This window comes from Amphiura filiformis, chromosome 13 (genome assembly GCF_039555335.1).
Source record: "Amphiura filiformis chromosome 13, Afil_fr2py, whole genome shotgun sequence".
NCBI classification, from domain to species: Eukaryota; Metazoa; Echinodermata; class Ophiuroidea; order Amphilepidida; family Amphiuridae; genus Amphiura; species Amphiura filiformis.
In genome coordinates, this window is record NC_092640.1 from 56,462,396 (window position 1) to 56,484,419 (window position 22,024).

The 22,024-nt window shown below is 36.4% G+C and overlaps 2 protein-coding genes across 2 annotated transcripts in view; both read right to left on the reverse strand.

Moving 5' to 3' along the window:
- Positions 1–3,368, reverse strand: part of LOC140168561 (soma ferritin-like) — a 122,841-nt gene extending 119,473 nt beyond the window's left edge. Inside the window, exon 1 of the mRNA XM_072191962.1 lies at positions 3,117–3,368. Within this exon, the coding sequence (XP_072048063.1) occupies positions 3,117–3,215 (99 nt within the window). The 5' untranslated portion in view covers positions 3,216–3,368. The remainder of the gene's footprint in view (positions 1–3,116) is intronic.
- A 2,897-nt stretch (positions 3,369–6,265) lies between these two features.
- Positions 6,266–8,026, reverse strand: LOC140167774 (craniofacial development protein 2-like). Its single transcript, XM_072191066.1, has one exon. The coding sequence runs from the start codon at positions 8,024–8,026 to the stop codon at positions 6,266–6,268; it is 1,761 nt and encodes a 586-aa protein (XP_072047167.1).
- Positions 8,027–22,024: the final 13,998 nt, after the last annotated feature.

Here is a 22,024-nt window from a genome sequence, read left to right on the forward strand (position 1 = left end):
TTGCCCTCTGTGTAACCACAAATGAATTATGATATATTTCTTAAAGTTGGATTTGAAGGTAGCAAGAGTCCGAGTCAATTTGAGAGAAGAAGGGAGTTCTTTCCATAGTATGGGACCTTGCGTTTTGGAAGAATTGTTTGCAAGGGCAGTGTTAGAAGGAAAGATAACATGTTCGTGAACATTCCTAGTATTGTAAGAGTGAGACAGAGTGAGAGTGTTGAAAAAGTTGTCAGGGACTAGATCCCGAGGAAGAAGGTCATTATGAAATTGATACATGAATGAAGCCAGTTGGAGTCTATAGAGATCACGAACTTTCAAAGTGCGTAGTGAAGAGAAGAGCGGGTCTGTATGGGCAAGCCAGAGGGAATTGGTACAGCTTCTGATCACTCTCATTTGAAGAAGAAATGCAGAGTCTAAGTTGGCATTGTTAGGATCAGCCCACACGAGGGCCCCATAGGATAGATAGGGAAGAACCAGAGAGTTGTATAGAGTGGTAAGTGAACTAGAAGGAAGAAAATGGCGGACCTTTCGAATCACACCGTTGTATTTAGAAACAATCTTCTTAGAGACATGTTGGGTATGTGAGTGCCATGAGAGATTATGATAGATTAATAAGCCTAGGAATTTAGTTGTATTAACATTTAGTTGTATGAACTTTGCTCTGTTGTAAAGAAAACTTGATTCGTTAGAAAAAATATTTCAATCGGCTCACTACTTTTGAAGATCTGCTTTTTAAAATTTCAGAAATGTGAAAAACAGGCACATTCCTTTTAAGATTTATTAAAGCTTAAATGATTAAAGGTTTCTTTACATGTAACAAAATATTTGATCAACTTTTCAGAAACAGGAGAAAAGAGAGCGCAATGAGAGTTGTTTTATTTTGGGACACCCTGTACATGTATATATGCCCAGGGCCGTTCCTAGGATTCTGCCGCCCTAGGCAAAGCCTCTCCTGCCCCCACCAAAGCATACCAAAAAGTGTTAATGTTGATTTGCTTCTTTTCACATTTAATTCGTTAATCATTTTATCTCTAACCTTTCTTCACTAATTAGGTAAATTGCGTCCCATGGTACAGATGCTGCTATCACCTACTCTCCTAACACAGAACCATCCTCACACCCACCCACTCCCCCCAGCACACACATATAAACATACATGTACCCACCAGCATTAAAATGTATTGATTTTGCCCCTCCCCACCTCATGTGTGGCCTGTTTTCTTTTTCCGCTTCCCTTTTTTTTGTTTTTTCCGTCCCATTTCCCAGGACCCGTTTTCATTTAGAACTGAGAACTCTGTCCACTTTTTCTTTTCTCAGGGGCCTGTTTGGTCTTTTCCCGTTCTGTTTTCTGTTACTTTTCCCCTCATTTCTATTTTTTCTTGTTTTTCTTTTTTCCTTGTTTTTTTCACCACCCATTTTCATCTTCCTTTTCTCCACCCGTTTCTTCTTTCTTTTTCTCCGCCCCGTTTCTTCATTTTTTCTCTGCCCTGTGTCATCTTTCCTTTTCTCTGCCCTGTTTCTTTTCTTTTTCTCAGGTCCCCTTTTCCTTTTCTGCCCTGTTTTCCGCTTCTCTTTTCGCCCCTTTTTATTTTCCTCCAATTTTTTTTTTAATCTGCCCTAATTTTTTTCTTCCCTTTTCCTTCTCCATTCTTGTTTTTTCTTTTTTCGCCTTTTTTTGCACCCATCTGCGTTTGTCGCCTAGGTGACCGCCTAACCTGGCCTAATGGTCAGAACGGCCCTGATATCGCCTCATTTCATCAAATGATACTCCCATTTATTCCAGTCTCCCATTACTTAGTACAGATGTTGAGAATAACACTGGGTAAACATCATGGGTCAATAGTCAAGAAAACATTTTCCAAGATCTGGAATTCTGGATGTGCTCTGTTACCGAGGTACATTTCGTCACTATCAACTATGATGTTGCTCTAGATCAGAGCAGTACACCGGTACAGGAAATTGAAATGGGAGAAATGCATTATGGGAAGTGTAAGATGACCCTGGGGATTTCAGGAAACCATTAAAACAGGGTTGCCAAACTTGCAATTTGGTAGCCCAATTGGATGACTTTGATAATTTCCTGTCCTGTAGAAACAAATGAAAAGAAAAAAATGGGGCAAATTATATTTTCAAATTGGCTTCCATGATTTCCGGTAGTTTCCTGCATCATAGAAACCATGGTTTTAAAAGCAAACAATTTGGCACCTTTTTGATTTATATTTGACCCACGATTCAGGCTGAAATATTTTGGCAACCCTGGGAAACACCATTTTCAGCAACTGTCTTTTGGAATTTGCAAGAGAGCATTAAATAGCTCTTCTGCCAGAAGTTCTGGAGCCTTCAAGGAGAGCTGTTTAGAGCATTTACAACAGAATGTAAGGATATAATGAGAACTATTAAAGGAGAGCTAAAAATCACTCTCATATAGGGGGCCTACATCAGATTTAAGAAGAGCAGTACCGGTACTAGAGCGATTGCTCTTGCTCTACTCAAAAGGCAGTCCCTGCATTTTGGAAATTTCACCTAGAAAACAAATTATTTTCTGCGATTCAATAAACAACATCTTTCCGATTTCATTTTACTGTAGCTGGAAGAATTCCCCACATATTCACAAAAATCAAAATACATATTTATTTACAACGTACATTTTACTCATAGTTAGACTATCTTTTGAATAAAGTGCTCAATCCCAAAAGGGAGAGCGTATAAAAATTCAAAGAACAGACCTGTTGTGACGTTGTGTCATCGTGTCATCTGGGGATTGCCTTAGACTCGCTTGCCAGTCCTATACGCCGTAACTATGTATATATAGATTGCCTTTTTAGGCATGAAACTAAAAGCATTTTTTTGTCAAGAGTAGGCCTACCGTAACGACTACCTATTCTGGAAGGTCTGTACTTTGAATTTTTTTTTAATTACATTATTCATTATGTCAATAATATCATGTCTTTTGCAGTGACTGCAGGGTCTGTGCTGCACACGACAACATTTTTTCCCGGACATTTTTTATTTATAAATTACCGGTAATATTATTTTAATAAGATCGTACTTCTTGCACATTGCTTTAAAAATCAGAGAAGTGAACAGTCAGTGTAAAACAAAATGATATGACTCACCATTGACAAGTACACATATTCAGCATAGAGTGCCAGGTTGATCTGTTTGTTTATCCCCACTTCCGATGACTCCTGATAATTTTGACGGACGGAAGACATCTTCAGAAACTCTCCCGCTCAGATCTCTACTCAGACGCACAGTAATAATGGCCAAATCCTATGTCAATATCACAGTGTTTTGCAGTGAAATTCATCGACGAAATCCGCACATGGAGTTTGTTATGTTTTTATTTTCTACTTGGCTAGGGGGTATGAAATAGGGTTGCCAGTCTCTTTATCGACACTGCTATAGGGGCGCACACCACCAAATCACTCCGCGAGCGATGTAATGTGGATGAGTTCCGGTAAAATCGAAATCTTTTTAGAGGTATTTTGGGTCTTTCTGTGGACTTGTAAGGAAAAGGAGAAGCATGTTATAGCTTAAATAAAACATTGAGACCTATACATGAACTTGGATCACCTCAAAAGGTGCAAAACACAATTTTTGAATAAAGTAGGCCCGCGGATTGAAAAATGGCCAGAAACGGGTTTTCAGGGTATAGAAGGGGTCGAAAATGGTCATGGTGCTGTTTAAGCGCCCATATCTCGAAAATTAATCACAAGACTACCCGTACATTGAAACATATATTAAATTTTCATCGATTTGCAATCGATTGGTAGTATTTTTATAGTCAATTTGTTGCCGAAAAGGCCTAAAATCGCGCACGGAAAAGGTGTGTTTTCACGTGTGTTTCAATGGGACGCTGTATCGCGCACGATGTAATGTGGATGAGTTCCGGTAAAAACGAAATCTTTTTTGAGGTATTTTGGGCCTTTCTGTGGACTTGTAAGGAAAAAGAGAAGCATGTTATAGCTTAAATAAAAGTTTGAGACCTATAAACGAACTTGGATCCCATAAAAGTTGCATAATCCAATTTTTGAAAAAAGTAGGCCCTCGGATTGAGAAAATGACCAGAAACGGGTTTTCAGGGTAAAAACGGGTCGAAAATGGCCATGGTGCTGTTTAAACGCCCATATCATGAAATCTAATCGGAAGACTACCCGTACATTGAAACATATATTAAATTTTCATCGATTTGCAATCGATTGGTGGTATATTTATGTTCAATTTGTTGCCGAAAAGGTCTAAAATCGGGCAAAGAAGAGACGTGTTTTCACGTGTATTTCAATGGGACGCGCTATTGGTGGTGTGCACCCTATAGGGCGCACACCACTAAATAAACTCCCATTGAAATACGTGTAAAATATACATGAAAGTAAGTTTGTTTTTCTACCCCATGTAAAACCATTTTTCATATTTTGGTTGCACCAATGTCTTAAATAAAGATTGAAATTTAATTTAAAATGGGTTTTTTGACACAAGTTGAGACTAACTTTTAGTTTACGGGGACCTGAACAGCGCCACCCTTATTTTCAGCTTGCAAGAATGCCTCCTTACCATGTCCGCACGCGGATTAGTTTCGGGAGCCAAACTTTTTGACCAGATCAAGATGCACCATTTTGTGATATTCTGAACATTGATCAATTGCATATCTTTTAATTTAATTATAATAAACAATCATGGCTACTCATCTTGCTCCCAAGGGACACCCACTTGTTTTCACTACCGACCTATGTTTACCGGGACTATCAAGGATTACACCAAATGCGGAAGGATTTCGTGGTGTGCTGCCTCTATTGGCCAAAAGTTTTGCTATTGTTACATCAGAATGTGTTTATTCTGTGGACAGAGTGAAAATTTGACAAGGCGAAAGAAAAGTTCAGATGTACATGTGCATCTTGTACAGACTAGTGACTTTCAATCAAGAGTAAAGAGACACTGTAAAGAGCGTGGTTATGACAGTTGGGCTCTGAAAGTCCAGGGTAGAATTGAGTTTGTAAATGATCTGCATGCTCTCTCTCTAAGGTCACATTGCATACACGTATGCAGGTGTGGTTCGTATGAGAGTATGCCATCGAATGCGATCAGCGGCAGCCCTGGTAGCCTCAGTGATGCTCAGGCCAGTGATAACTTGAATTTTGATGTCGTCAAGCCAGCTCGCTGCAGGTCTGCCTCTCTTGCGTTTTCCCTCAACCATTCCTTGGACAATTGTTTTCTGAAGGCAGTAATGTCTGGTGATGTGGCCAAAGTATGATAACTTTCTAGAAATGATATCGGCTCGCAAGGTCTTCTGAACTCCAAGAACCCACTCATTTGTTTTCCTCGCAGTCCATGGAATCCTCAGGATTCGTCGATAGCACCACAGCTCAAAAGAATCCAGTCTCTTCCTGTCAGATAATTTCATCGTCCAGGATTCAGATCCATATGATGCCACAGCAAATGCTGTTGAGCAAATGCTGTTGATTTTAGCAAACGAACCTTGAGGGATGAAGGAAGTTTACTTTTCCACAGTTTGGTCAATTTTGAGACTACACCTCGAGCTATTGCCAATCTTCGTTTTATCTCCTGGGTGCAGTCACTTTTGGTGTTAATGATGGATCCCAGAAATTCAAAGCTTTCCACCTCTTCATTTCGTCGTCTACAATCATGACTTTCGTCTTCTTTGTGTTCAAGATCAGCCCCCTCTGTTCACTTGCCGATTTTATTGCTTTCAACATGTTCAATAGATCCATCAATTCCTCTTTGATACTGCAAACCAGGGTTGTGTCGTCTGCATATCTGAGATTCATTGTGATCCGCTGACCACCTACCTATGGTAAACCTCCTCCGAAGTCTTCCAAAACATCTCTCATGATGCTCTCAGCATAGATGTTGAAGAGCTGAGGAGACAAAATGCACCCTTGTCTCGCACCTCTGCCAATTTGGAACCACTCTGAGTCACCTCTACTCGTCCTGACTGAAGATTCCTGATCCTGGTATAGCGTACTGATGAGCTTCACCACGTGACCGGGGAATCCCATATCCTCCATGATGTTCCATAGGTCTTGATGGTTGACACAGTCAAATGCCTTGCTGTAATCGATGAAACAAAGGTAGAGTGGAATGGAATGTCCTCTGCATTTTTCAATGATATTACGCATATTGACAATTTGATCCCTGGTGCCTCTTCCTGCTCTAAACCCGGCCTGTTCGTCTGCTATCTCAGTCTCGAGCCTCTGTCTCATTCTGTTGTTGATGATCTTGAGAAGGATCTTGCTGGCGTGACTGATTAGGCTGATGGTTCGGTGGTTTGAGCACTCTTTATATTTCCTTTCTTTGGTATCGGGATAAATACTGCTCTCTTCCAGTCCTTAGGCCATTCCGCATCCCTCCAGATTTTGTCACATAGCTTCCACATGATAATCACACCTTGCTCACCAGAGGCCATCCAGAGTTCACCTGGAATCTCATCACAGCCTGGTGATTTTCCATTTTTTATCTCTTTCATTGATTTACGAACTTCATCCAATAGGGGTGGTGGTTCAGGGTCAATTTCACCTGAATCATTGATGGTGGGTTCCTCCTCTGTTTTCTGTTCATAAAGCTCAGTGCAGTATTCTGCCCATCGGGTCTTGATGTCTTCGCTCTCTGTAAGCGTGGTGCCATTTCTATCATTTATAACATCAGATCTTGCCGAAGTTTTTTGAGTCAGTTCCTTAACCAAAGCAAACACCTTCTTGGAGTCGTTTCCTGCTTTTTCCATATCCTCACATTTCCTCTCAACAAAGTCTCGTTGATCAGCTCTGACTGCTTTTGTTACTTCTCTGTGTTGTTTCCTCCATTCTGGCAAATCTCCTCTTTTTCTGGCTTCCTGTCTCTTATCAGCAAGCTCCATTGTATTCTTAGATATCCAGGGCTGCTTCTTTTTCTTCTTCTTTGTGATGTTTTCTTCTGCTGCACTTAGCACTGCTTCCTTCATTTCTTCCCACAATTCGTTTGGAGAGAGTTCTTCCTCATCCGTTCGAAGAAGCGCCTCAAATCGGTTCCCCACACTAACTGTGTATTGCTCTGGAATTTTGTCCACATCAAATCTCACTGGTGGTGTCACTCGCTTCTTTGCTTTGAGTTTCAGCTTCATCCGTGCGACCAGTAGCTGGTGGTCACTGCCGCAGTCTGCACCTGGTCTGGTTCGTACACTGAACAATGAAGAGCGCCATCTTCTTTTAAGCAAAACATAATCAATCTGATTTTTCACATTTCCGCCAGGGCTCCTCCAAGTCCACAGTCTGCGAGGGTGCTGCTGAAAGAAGGTGTTTCCAACAATCAGGTCGTTTGCCTGACAAAACTCTTCCAAACTGTCTCCACGGTCGTTTCTTTCTCCTAATCCAAACTTTCCAATTAACCTTGATTTGATGTCACACTTGCCAACTTTTGCATTCCAGTCTCCCAAGATGATAAGCATATCTTTGCTTGGAATCTTATCCAGGACATCTTGGAGCTGACCATAAAAGTTTTCCATCGCTTCATCAGATGCAGTGGATGTTGGTGCATAAACCTGGACAACTGAGATGTTGAAAGGATGCCCATGCAGTCTGAGAGAGATGATTCTGTCGCTGATTGGGTTGAAGCCCAGGAAGGATCTTGCTGTATTCCTGTCCAAGATGAAACCAACTCCAAACTCCCGCTTTCCTTCATCTTTGCCTGAATATATCACTGTGTATCCGTTGTCTGTAGTAAAACGTCCTTGGTTGATCCACCATGTTTCTGAGATGCCCAGTACACAACTGTGTTGCTCTTCCATTCTTTTTGTAACAATCTCTAGCTTCCCAGCAGTCATACCTTGAACATTCCATGTTCCTATGACTTGATGTTTTCTCAGGTTCATGCTGCTCCTTTCATGCTCAGGATTGTCGGCAGTACACTCTGCGTCATTACAGCTGTGCCTAGTCGGAACAACATGCTCCTCTTCCCCAGTAGCCATTGACGCATCGTCTGGCCTGCGGGTCCCACCATTGGATGCCGGGTTTCTACATTGATAACGACCTCTCATATAAACTATCTTGGCCAAAAGTAAATGCAGTGGGTGGCCGGGTCCTTCTGCATTAATGGATTTGCTGAATGGCCGCCGTTGGCTCTCCAGAGCCGACGCCCTTAAGATGAATCTTTTATTTCGTTTCAACCGGGTGTTCAGCCACCCTCCTCACCAGTATCCAAAGGAAACTGGTGGGGGAGCCGGTTTAGTCGCCGACATCTCGACCCTGAGCAGGTTGTACTGAGCAGGTTGTACTGGATACAGGTTTCCAGTAGCAGGTTTCCAAACCTGACCTGACAGACGGAGCACCCATTGGGAAAAATACCCATGGGAAACCCAGCACCAAAAGGTGCTGGTAAGGGTAACTTTCAGCTCCTCGGCAGTGCTAGGCACTGCCTCCCCTTAACAGCATCTGCAGCAGATGTACCATCAAGATTGCAGCACTAACTTTCGCACAGGGAAATCAATACCTGTAATACATCAGCTCACAAGAGAATCCAAACAACCTTCTGGTCGTCCACTGGATTCCACCAAGGAGGAGGCTTTTCATAGGGTGATAAGATATCTGGAGGAGAATGATGATGAACAGATTACTATTAGCGATCTTGTAAAGAAAATGCAAGAAGACCCAAAGAATGAGTTTGAAAGCTTTACTGTTAAGCACAAGAAGAGAAGACTTGAAGAACACTTTGGCAACAGCATCGTTATTACCAATTTAAATGGAAAGGCTGACGTGGTGGCATTCAGAAGCACAGCAGCAGCTATTCTTCAAGCTTTCTATGATGCCCCCAAATTCACAGATGCTAAAGCAGAAGAAATGCGAGTTATAAAGACAGCCGCAGATCTCATCAAGATGGATGTCAAATGCATGGATACCTCCAAAGATATGTACCCCATTCCTGAAGATATAGCATCTATTAGGAAGAACATTGACTTTGTGCCAGAGTCTTTGCGTTGTCTACTGAGAACAATATTTAGCGAGAAGAAGGCAGATCTTAAGATTGCTTCAATAGGACAGGCCATCATTCAAGCAGCTCGCCCACGAGTTCTTATAGCACCCTTCAAGTTGGTCTTGCAGTTCAGATGCATCACCACTTCGGATCCCAGCAGTGGGTTTTGTTCAACCTACTGCTGAGATGTTGCTGCTGTCGGCAAGATTGATATACACTACTTTAGTAAGCCCCTCATATTATCGATGGTCTACCAGGAACTACCCACTATCAGTTACAAAGATCCCACATGGAAGTTAGATCTCCTTTGGAAAGTCACATGGCCCATCCGTTCACCAAGGCCTGGGTGGTCTGGGATGATGCAGGCTATCAATCAAGGAAATCATCCAGGGAAGTCCTCTGTTACACTTCTGCCAATGATAGACATGGACCCAAATGACATGAACTGTGTTTATTCTACACTTAAGTATGTAGCCGAAGAAGCAAGACGCCATGATGTCACTCCTGTTCTGACATTTGACCAGCCATTGTGGTGGAAGGCCCAGCTGGTCATTGCCTGTGAGTTGCCAAATAGTTAATTGCGCAAAATTGTTCTGCGGCTAGGAGGATTCCATACAGAGATGAGTTTTCTTGGCAGCATTGGTCATATCATGGCGGGATCTGGCCTACAAGAGCTGCTTGCTGGAACTGGTATACGCTCAGAATGCGGTTGGACACATGTCAAGTGGAAAAGCCATAAGTAGAGCAGTAAGAGGGCATTTGCTTGTTGATTCAGCTCTAAATGCATTACTTACTGCAGAGGGATTTGGTGTTCATCTCCCTAGCATCCACACACCTGAAACTGAGGAGGAGGTAAGCGTTGTAAGTGATCATCATGAAGCCGCAACTGAAAGCATCCTAACCGAGAGTACGCCACCTGTGACTTTTGAAGCAGAAAAGAGTATGCTAACAGATGATCACATAGAGGCTGAGCAAATTCCTGAAGATCTTAATACTGCCATCCAGTTATATGACAAAGTCATGGCTCATGAGGTTTCTGTGGATGCAGTCTGTTCAGAGAGTACCCTTGAAATAGTTCAACAAAGGCTCCAGGATCAAAGTAACGCATTAACTAGTAACCCAACCGCACGTTTGTGGATACAGTATATGAGAATGGTCGACCTGCTTCGTCAATTTCTGAAAGCAGAGCGTACTGGAAACTGGCATCTTCATCTTAAGACACTTCAGGAAATGCTGCCCTACTTTGCTGCAGCAGGGCATAACCTATACACTAAATCAGTGCATATACACCTACAGCAGATGTTACAGCTCCGGGCACAGCACCCAGATGTTTATGCCTTCTTTAGCACTGGCTATCATGTGATTCGCCGCAGCGATCGCTATTGGGCTGGCCTTTCATCTGATCTAGTTATTGAGCAAGTGCTAATGAGAAGTATGAAAGCAACAGGTGGATTGACAAGAGGTCGTGGAATGACCGAGTCTCAACGAACCCGATTGCTGCTTTTCATGCCAGCCTGTGCTGAAGTTAATAGTGCAATGCAAGAACTACTTCACAACAAGTGAACAGCACAAAGATTTTACAAGATCAAGACAGATGAGAGATGAAGAAGACAAAAATACTCTTCTTGGGTTTTTACAAGAAAGGACCCCCTTTGGACCAGACTCATCTCTTAGAAACATTGCTACTGGCATAACAGCTGGCAAGGAAGTTACGGCAGACAGAGCAAGAGATGTTGGATGTAAGATCCTAACAAACATGGTGGGACAAAATGTTGGCGAACACTCCTTCACGAAAAAGGATCATGTGGTGACGATGTCCCACAAGCAGTCTCTTAAAGTTGATGGAGAGAATGTCAGTGTCGATTCTCAGCTTCTGTTCCAGCGCTTGGTTATGGCTGCAGGTGATGATGTGGATGTTGCAGATAACTTTAAATATGAACTTAGTACTCATCCATCAGCTCTTTTGAGCCAAATGGGCTCATGAGAGAAGCTGATAAGCCTTCACTTGCTGATGCTATCTGGAATACAACTAAAGCTACTGAAATACCGGCACCATCTGACAGAGAAGAAATTAATTATGTTCTTGACGATGGTGCACTCATCCAACGACTGCCTTGGTGTCAAAATGCCACATTTGATTCCATATGTAACATGTATGTTGACTATGTGGAGAAGAAGTATGGAAACTCCACTACAATTGTCTTTGACGGATACGATGAAGGGCCATCTACGAAGGATACTGCTCATCTCCGGCAATCTGGTGGAGTTGTGGGTGTAGAAGTGAAGTTTGTAGGAAGTATGCCTCTGAAGCTAAAGAAAAAGCACTTCTTAGCTAATAGCAGAAACAAGCAGAAATTCATTTTCATGGTCAGTGAAAAGTCCCAGCGCCGTGGATTTCAAACCATTCATGATGCCGACTTACTCATTTGCCAAACTGCAGTGGATTCAGCATCCCGACATACCACTCCTCTAATAGGAGACGACACAGACCTCCTGGTGCTCCTTTGTTTCCACGCTAATCCCAACTCCTTCAACTTGTACTTCAGATCAGAGGCAAAGCTGACCACTACCAGGAAGCTCAGAATATGGAATATTAAGTGGCTCCAGAAAGCACTAGGTCCAGAAATATGCTACTTCTTGCCTTTTATACACGCTATTACAGGTTGTGATACCACATCAAGGTTGTTTGGAGTTGGAAAAGGAGCAGCTCTGAAAAAGCTCAGATGTAATTCTAACTTCAAAAAGCAAGCTAAAGTGAAGCCTTGACTTGCTTATATGGCGGCCAATCTGAAGAGGGGCTGGATGTACTCCGCTACAGGCGATACCATGAAAATGTAGCAACTAGGGCTTCCTATGTACAAGTACATACGTTACCCCCAACTGCAGCAGCAGCTGAGAATCACAGTTTATTACCAAACTCAGCTCTGGATGGCGAAAGGCATAAACTTGAATGCAGAAGATTGGGGATGGGTTACATCTGAGGATAAACTTGAACCTCTGCAAACAAACTTGCCACCAGCTCCTAACACTCTTATGAAGGTGATCCGCTGTAACTGTAAAACAGACTGTGATACCCGGAGATGCACTTGCAGGAAGCTGGGCCTAGACTGCTCAGCAGGTTGTGGTGAATGCAAGGGTATTAACTGCACAAATACGCCCCTGTTACCTTTGGAGAATATTAACCCGTAGACAATAGGCTACCCAGCAGATCAAAATGACTTGTCAGTCAATTATAGAACAGTTTTTACAGGTATAGATAATTTCTGTTATATGTATCATTAACCTTGATTCAGCTATCATCTTAATCAGGTGTTTGTCTTGCAATGTACTTGTTAACTAATCTATAAAAGCTAGATTTTGGCGGGAAAATGGCAGTCATGTTAAAGAATATATCATCATCCATTTTTAACATGCTCAATGTAATTTCAAGTTTTGGCGGGAAAATGGCGGCCATGTTGAAAAATAACCATCATCATCCACTTTTAGCGGGAAAATGGCAGTCATGTTAAATAATAACCATAATCATCCACTTTTAACATGCTCAATGTAGTTTCAACACAAGAACTGAATATGTTGAAAAGCGGTCATTTCTGTTTTAAAGAGTAATGGTTAAGTTTTGGCGGGAAAACGGCGGCCATTTTGAAAAAAAAATACCACTGTTTGCCACTTTTAACATAACCAATGTAATTGGAACACATTTATTGAATACAGCTATGCAGAGCATGATGTAATGATGAAATTGATTGAAAGCTGTATGAAAAACATGTGTCTATATGCTATATTAGGGTATATTATGCCCCAAATATGGACAAAAGCGGCCATTTTGGATTTATGCAAATTAGCATGCTTTCCACCACTTCCTTTTTCCTACCTTTTTGATATGTTGTTCAGGAGGGTTTTTGAGATAGTTACAACAGAAATACCTTGTGTTGCAATTTTGTCTAGGTCAAACCTTATTGGGTGGAAATTGATTCTTAGTTTACTGTTTCATGGTTGGAAACGAGGGATGAGGCGACTTTTAATTATTTATTATTATTAATTATTTTCTTTATTTTAAAACAAGTGGTCGCGAGCTACATCAATCCGTTTTGATCAGGAACATGCATTTAATTATTTTACAACTATGTTTGATTTTATACATAGGTAATGGCACAGTTATGTTCTTTGTTTATTCATCATTATAGTTGATATGATCAAAGTCAGAAAGTAGCAAATGGAAGTCATTAAAAGTTATTTTAAAAGAGAAAATCCAAAATAAAAATAAAATAATTAAATATTTTGCAATTCTCTACTTTTGACGCGGGCGGGAAACAGGAAACTAAGAAGTAATTGTAAAGGGCCTTAAGGTGCGGGATTGTAACTATCTAAATTATCCTGACAAATATCCAATTAGCTTAAGCTATTAAGCTATTTAGATATTTAAGATATTTGGATATTATTAAAGGATATTATGGATAATTTGGATAATAGTTGCACCTACAGATATTTTGGATATTTTAGATAATTTGGATATTATCAAGGATAAATATGGATATTTATATATTTCAGATATTTGGATATTTTAGATATTATGGCTAATTAAGATATTTTGGATATTATTATGGCTATTAGGATAATTTGGATATTTGTTATATTTTTCATATTATTATGGGTCATTAGGATAATTTGGACATTTCAGATATTTGGATATTTTAGATAATTTGGATATTATTAGGGCTATTTTGGATAATTTGGATATTTTAGATATTTTGATATTATTGTGGCTAATTAGGATAATAATTTGGATATTTTGGATATTATTATGGCTAATTAGGATAATTTGGATATTTTTCATATTATAGGTTTTCCCAGAGTATTTCGCACTTGTGTCATTGATTTTTATACAAAAGACATTTCAATTTCGTCCCGCAAAATCTTCAAGCCAGAAACTCCAATTCAATTTCACTATTGTGCCATTAGATTTCAACATTGTAGCATTATATTTCGTGTTTGTGTCATTGATTTTCGTCAAATTGCAGGTCAAATTCGTCTAAAATACGTAGCGACCCCTTTCGCAAAAAGCAAATTCGTCATATGTCATTGATATTCATTATCGTTTCATTTAATTTCTTCTCATATAGGCCTATATGCAAGAATACGTGTTAATCGTGCGTTCATTTTTAGGGTTTCTTTTTGGTCTGTTTTGTTTTAAATATTTTTAAATATATTTTATCTTTTACTTATGCTTATGAGCTCATATATGTAGGCTTCAACTTCTTTTTACCTTTTTAATCCAATAAATTGTTACAAATATAAACATGTTAAAGATTATTTTTGAAATTGATATAAGTACAAAGCATTTTTAAAGCAACTTTATTTTTCTTGGGGGGATTACTCTGGATTGTTTTTATTGCATGTTATTCTGTTCTGTCGCTCTTTCTTTCTTTGATAAATCATACAAGGCCTATAGGCAATTGTATTGTAACTCGTGCTACACTTTAGGCAATCTTTTACATACTTTATGCTCCAGCATTAAAACTCATTTAAGTGGATTTAAAAAAATTTTTAATATCCAACATTTAAGGCTAGATTCTCATAGTATATTATGCCCCAAATATGGACAAAAGCGGCCATTTTGGATTTATGCAAATTAGCATGCTTTCCACCACTTCCTTTTTCCTACCTTTTTGATATGTTGTTCAGGAGGGTTTTTTGAGATAGTTACAACAGAAATACCTTGTGTTGCAATTTTGTCTAGGTCAAACCTTATTGGTGGAAATTGATTCTTAGTTTACTGTTTCATGGTTGAAAACGAGGGATGAGGCGACTTTTAATTATTTATTATTATTAATTATTTTCTTTATTTTAAAACAAGTGGTCGCGAGCTACATCAATCCGTTTTGATCAGGAACATGCATTTAATTATTTTACAACTATGTTTGATTTTATACATAGGTAATGGCACAGTTATGTTCTTTGTTTATTCATCATTATAGTTGATATGATCAAAGTCAGAAAGTAGCAAATGGAAGTCATTAAAAGTTATTTTAAAAGAGAAAATCCAAAATAAAAATAAAATAATTAAATATTTTGCAATTCTCTACTTTTGACGCGGGCGGGAAACAGGAAACTAAGAAGTAATTGTAAAGGGCCTTAAGGTGCGGGATTGTAACTATCTAAATTATCCTGACAAATATCCAATTAGCTTAAGCTATTAAGCTATTTAGATATTTAAGATATTTGGATATTATTAAAGGATATTATGGATAATTTGGATAATAGTTGCACCTACAGATATTTTGGATATTTTAGATAATTTGGATATTATCAAGGATAAATATGGATATTTATATATTTCAGATATTTGGATATTTTAGATATTATGGCTAATTAAGATATTTTGGATATTATTATGGCTATTAGGATAATTTGGATATTTGTTATATTTTTCATATTATTATGGGTCATTAGGATAATTTGGACATTTCAGATATTTGGATATTTTAGATAATTTGGATATTATTAGGGCTATTTTGGATAATTTGGATATTTTAGATATTTTGGATATTATTGTGGCTAATTAGGATAATAATTTGGATATTTTGGATATTATTATGGCTAATTAGGATAATTTGGATATTTTTCATATTATAGGTTTTCCCAGAGTATTTCGCACTTGTGTCATTGATTTTTATACAAAAGACATTTCAATTTCGTCCCGCAAAATCTTCAAGCCAGAAACTCCAATTCAATTTCACTATTGTGCCATTAGATTTCAACATTGTAGCATTATATTTCGTGTTTGTGTCATTGATTTTCGTCAAATTGCAGGTCAAATTCGTCTAAAAATACGTAGCGACCCCTTTCGCAAAAAGCAAATTCGTCATATGTCATTGATATTCATTATCGTTTCATTTAATTTCTTCTCATATAGGCCTATATGCAAGAATACGTGTTAATCGTGCGTTCATTTTTAGGGTTTCTTTTTGGTCTGTTTTGTTTTAAATATTTTTAAATATATTTTATCTTTTACTTATGCTTATGAGCTCATATATGTAGGCTTCAACTTCTTTTTACCTTTTAATCCAATAAATTGTTACAAATATAAACATGTTAAAGATTATTTTTGAAATTGATATAAGTACAAAGCATTTTTAAAGCAACTTTATTTTTCTTGGGGGGATTACTCTGGATTGTTTTTATTGCATGTTATTCTGTTCTGTCGCTCTTTCTTTCTTTGATAAATCATACAAGGCCTATAGGCAATTGTATTGTAACTCGTGCTACACTTTAGGCAATCTTTTACATACTTTATGCTCCAGCATTAAAACTCATTTAAGTGGATTTAAAAATTTTTTTAATATCCAACATTTAAGGCTAGATTCTCATAGTATATTATGCCCCAAATATGGACAAAAGCGGCCATTTTGGATTTATGCAAATTAGCATGCTTTCCACCACTTCCTTTTTCCTACCTTTTTGATATGTTGTTCAGGAGGGTTTTGTGAGATAGTTACAACAGAAATACCTTGTGTTGCAATTTTGTCTAGGTCAAACCTTATTGGGTGGAAATTGATTCTTAGTTTACTGTTTCATGGTTGAAAACGAGGGATGAGGCGACTTTTAATTATTTATTATTATTAATTATTTTCTTTATTTTAAAACAAGTGGTCGCGAGCTACATCAATCCGTTTTGATCAGGAACATGCATTTAATTATTTTACAACTATGTTTGATTTTATACATAGGTAATGGCACAGTTATGTTCTTTGTTTATTCATCATTATAGTTGATATGATCAAAGTCAGAAAGTAGCAAATGGAAGTCATTAAAAGTTATTTTAAAAGAGAAAATCCAAAATAAAAATAAAATAATTAAATATTTTGCAATTCTCTACTTTTGACGCGGGCGGGAAACAGGAAACTAAGAAGTAATTGTAAAGGGCCTTAAGGTGCGGGATTGTAACTATCTAAATTATCCTGACAAATATCCAATTAGCTTAAGCTATTAAGCTATTTAGATATTTAAGATATTTGGATATTATTAAAGGATATTATGGATAATTTGGATAATAGTTGCACCTACAGATATTTTGGATATTTTAGATAATTTGGATATTATCAAGGATAAATATGGATATTTATATATTTCAGATATTTGGATATTTTAGATATTATGGCTAATTAAGATATTTTGGATATTATTATGGCTATTAGGATAATTTGGATATTTGTTATATTTTTCATATTATTATGGGTCATTAGGATAATTTGGACATTTCAGATATTTGGATATTTTAGATAATTTGGATATTATTAGGGCTATTTTGGATAATTTGGATATTTTAGATATTTTGGATATTATTGTGGCTAATTAGGATAATAATTTGGATATTTTGGATATTATTATGGCTAATTAGGATAATTTGGATATTTTTCATATTATAGGTTTTCCCAGAGTATTTCGCACTTGTGTCATTGATTTTTATACAAAAGACATTTCAATTTCGTCCCGCAAAATCTTCAAGCCAGAAACTCCAATTCAATTTCACTATTGTGCCATTAGATTTCAACATTGTAGCATTATATTTCGTGTTTGTGTCATTGATTTTCGTCAAATTGCAGGTCAAATTCGTCTAAAAATACGTAGCGACCCCTTTCGCAAAAGCAAATTCGTCATATGTCATTGATATTCATTATCGTTTCATTTAATTTCTTCTCATATAGGCCTATATGCAAGAATACGTGTTAATCGTGCGTTCATTTTAGGGTTTCTTTTTGGTCTGTTTTGTTTTAAATATTTTTAAATATATTTTATCTTTTACTTATGCTTATGAGCTCATATATGTAGGCTTCAACTTCTTTTTACCTTTTTAATCCAATAAATTGTTACAAATATAAACATGTTAAAGATTATTTTTGAAATTGATATAAGTACAAAGCATTTTTAAAGCAACTTTATTTTTCTTGGGGGGATTACTCTGGATTGTTTTTATTGCATGTTATTCTGTTCTGTCGCTCTTTCTTTCTTTGATAAATCATACAAGGCCTATAGGCAATTGTATTGTAACTCGTGCTACACTTTAGGCAATCTTTTACATACTTTATGCTCCAGCATTAAAACTCATTTAAGTGGATTAAAAAAAATTTTTAATATCCAACATTTAAGGCTAGATTCTCATAGTATATTATGCCCCAAATATGGACAAAAGCGGCCATTTTGGATTTATGCAAATTAGCATGCTTTCCACCACTTCCTTTTTCCTACCTTTTTGATATGTTGTTCAGGAGGGTTTTTTGAGATAGTTACAACAGAAATACCTTGTGTTGCAATTTTGTCTAGGTCAAACCTTATTGGGTGGAAATTGATTCTTAGTTTACTGTTTCATGGTTGAAAACGAGGGATGAGGCGACTTTTAATTATTTATTATTATTAATTATTTTCTTTATTTTAAAACAAGTGGTCGCGAGCTACATCAATCCGTTTTGATCAGGAACATGCATTTAATTATTTTACAACTATGTTTGATTTTATACATAGGTAATGGCACAGTTATGTTCTTTGTTTATTCATCATTATAGTTGATATGATCAAAGTCAGAAAGTAGCAAATGGAAGTCATTAAAAGTTATTTTAAAAGAGAAAATCCAAAATAAAAATAAAATAATTAAATATTTTGCAATTCTCTACTTTTGACGCGGGCGGGAAACAGGAAACTAAGAAGTAATTGTAAAGGGCCTTAAGGTGCGGGATTGTAACTATCTAAATTATCCTGACAAATATCCAATTAGCTTAAGCTATTAAGCTATTTAGATATTTAAGATATTTGGATATTATTAAAGGATATTATGGATAATTTGGATAATAGTTGCACCTACAGATATTTTGGATATTTTAGATAATTTGGATATTATCAAGGATAAATATGGATATTTATATATTTCAGATATTTGGATATTTTAGATATTATGGCTAATTAAGATATTTTGGATATTATTATGGCTATTAGGATAATTTGGATATTTGTTATATTTTTCATATTATTATGGGTCATTAGGATAATTTGGACATTTCAGATATTTGGATATTTTAGATAATTTGGATATTATTAGGGCTATTTTGGATAATTTGGATATTTTAGATATTTTGGATATTATTGTGGCTAATTAGGATAATAATTTGGATATTTTGGATATTATTATGGCTAATTAGGATAATTTGGATATTTTTCATATTATAGGTTTTCCCAGAGTATTTCGCACTTGTGTCATTGATTTTTATACAAAAGACATTTCAATTTCGTCCCGCAAAATCTTCAAGCCAGAAACTCCAATTCAATTTCACTATTGTGCCATTAGATTTCAACATTGTAGCATTATATTTCGTGTTTGTGTCATTGATTTTCGTCAAATTGCAGGTCAAATTCGTCTAAAAATACGTAGCGCCCCCTTTCGCAAAAGCACATTCGTCATATGTCATTGATATTCATTATCGTTTCATTTAATTTCTTCTCATATAGGCCTATATGCAAGAATACGTGTTAATCGTGCGTTCATTTTTAGGGTTTCTTTTTGGTCTGTTTTGTTTTAAATATTTTTAAATATATTTTATCTTTTACTTATGCTTATGAGCTCATATATGTAGGCTTCAACTTCTTTTTACCTTTTTAATCCAATAAATTGTTACAAATATAAACATGTTAAAGATTATTTTTGAAATTGATATAAGTACAAAGCATTTTTAAAGCAACTTTATTTTTCTTGGGGGGATTACTCTGGATTGTTTTTATTGCATGTTATTCTGTTCTGTCGCTCTTTCTTTCTTTGATAAATCATACAAGGCCTATAGGCAATTGTATTGTAACTCGTGCTACACTTTAGGCAATCTTTTACATACTTTATGCTCCAGCATTAAAACTCATTTAAGTGGATTTAAAAATTTTTTTAATATCCAACATTTAAGGCTAGATTCTCATAGTATATTATGCCCCAAATATGGACAAAAGCGGCCATTTTGGATTTATGCAAATTAGCATGCTTTCCACCACTTCCTTTTTCCTACCTTTTTGATATGTTGTTCAGGAGGGTTTTTTGAGATAGTTACAACAGAAATACCTTGTGTTGCAATTTTGTCTAGGTCAAACCTTATTGGGTGGAAATTGATTCTTAGTTTACTGTTTCATGGTTGGAAACGAGGGATGAGGCGACTTTTAATTATTTATTATTATTAATTATTTTCTTTATTTTAAAACAAGTGGTCGCGAGCTACATCAATCCGTTTTGATCAGGAACATGCATTTAATTATTTTACAACTATGTTTGATTTTATACATAGGTAATGGCACAGTTATGTTCTTTGTTTATTCATCATTATAGTTGATATGATCAAAGTCAGAAAGTAGCAAATGGAAGTCATTAAAAGTTATTTTAAAAGAAAATCCAAAATAAAAATAAAATAATTAAATATTTTGCAATTCTCTACTTTTGACGCGGGCGGGAAACAGGAAACTAAGAAGTAATTGTAAAGGGCCTTAAGGTGCGGGATTGTAACTATCTAAATTATCCTGACAAATATCCAATTAGCTTAAGCTATTAAGCTATTTAGATATTTAAGATATTTGGATATTATTAAAGGATATTATGGATAATTTGGATAATAGTTGCACCTACAGATATTTTGGATATTTTAGATAATTTGGATATTATCAAGGATAAATATGGATATTTATATATTTCAGATATTTGGATATTTTAGATATTATGGCTAATTAAGATATTTTGGATATTATTATGGCTATTAGGATAATTTGGATATTTGTTATATTTTTCATATTATTATGGGTCATTAGGATAATTTGGACATTTCAGATATTTGGATATTTTAGATAATTTGGATATTATTAGGGCTATTTTGGATAATTTGGATATTTTAGATATTTTGGATATTATTGTGGCTAATTAGGATAATAATTTGGATATTTTGGATATTATTATGGCTAATTAGGATAATTTGGATATTTTTCATATTATAGGTTTTCCCAGAGTATTTCGCACTTGTGTCATTGATTTTTATACAAAAGACATTTCAATTTCGTCCCGCAAAATCTTCAAGCCAGAAACTCCAATTCAATTTCACTATTGTGCCATTAGATTTCAACATTGTAGCATTATATTTCGTGTTTGTGTCATTGATTTTCGTCAAATTGCAGGTCAAATTCGTCTAAAAATACGTAGCGACCCCTTTCGCAAAAAGCAAATTCGTCATATGTCATTGATATTCATTATCGTTTCATTTAATTTCTTCTCATATAGGCCTATATGCAAGAATACGTGTTAATCGTGCGTTCATTTTTAGGGTTTCTTTTTGGTCTGTTTTGTTTTAAATATTTTTAAATATATTTTATCTTTTACTTATGCTTATGAGCTCATATATGTAGGCTTCAACTTCTTTTTACCTTTTTAATCCAATAAATTGTTACAAATATAAACATGTTAAAGATTATTTTTGAAATTGATATAAGTACAAAGCATTTTTAAAGCAACTTTATTTTTCTTGGGGGGATTACTCTGGATTGTTTTTATTGCATGTTATTCTGTTCTGTCGCTCTTTCTTTCTTTGATAAATCATACAAGGCCTATAGGCAATTGTATTGTAACTCGTGCTACACTTTAGGCAATCTTTTACATACTTTATGCTCCAGCATTAAAACTCATTTAAGTGGATTTAAAATTTTTTTTAATATCCAACATTTAAGGCTAGATTCTCATAGTATATTATGCCCCAAATATGGACAAAAGCGGCCATTTTGGATTTATGCAAATTAGCATGCTTTCCACCACTTCCTTTTTCCTACCTTTTTGATATGTTGTTCAGGAGGGTTTTTTGAGATAGTTACAACAGAAATACCTTGTGTTGCAATTTTGTCTAGGTCAAACCTTATTGGGTGGAAATTGATTCTTAGTTTACTGTTTCATGGTTGAAAACGAGGGATGAGGCGACTTTTAATTATTTATTATTATTAATTATTTTCTTTATTTTAAAACAAGTGGTCGCGAGCTACATCAATCCGTTTTGATCAGGAACATGCA

Excerpts from the sequence above, each read along its gene's own strand:
- LOC140167774 (XM_072191066.1), bottom strand. The coding sequence starts at position 8,026 with ATGAGAGGTCGTTATCAATGTAGAAACCCGGCATCCAATGGTGGGACC.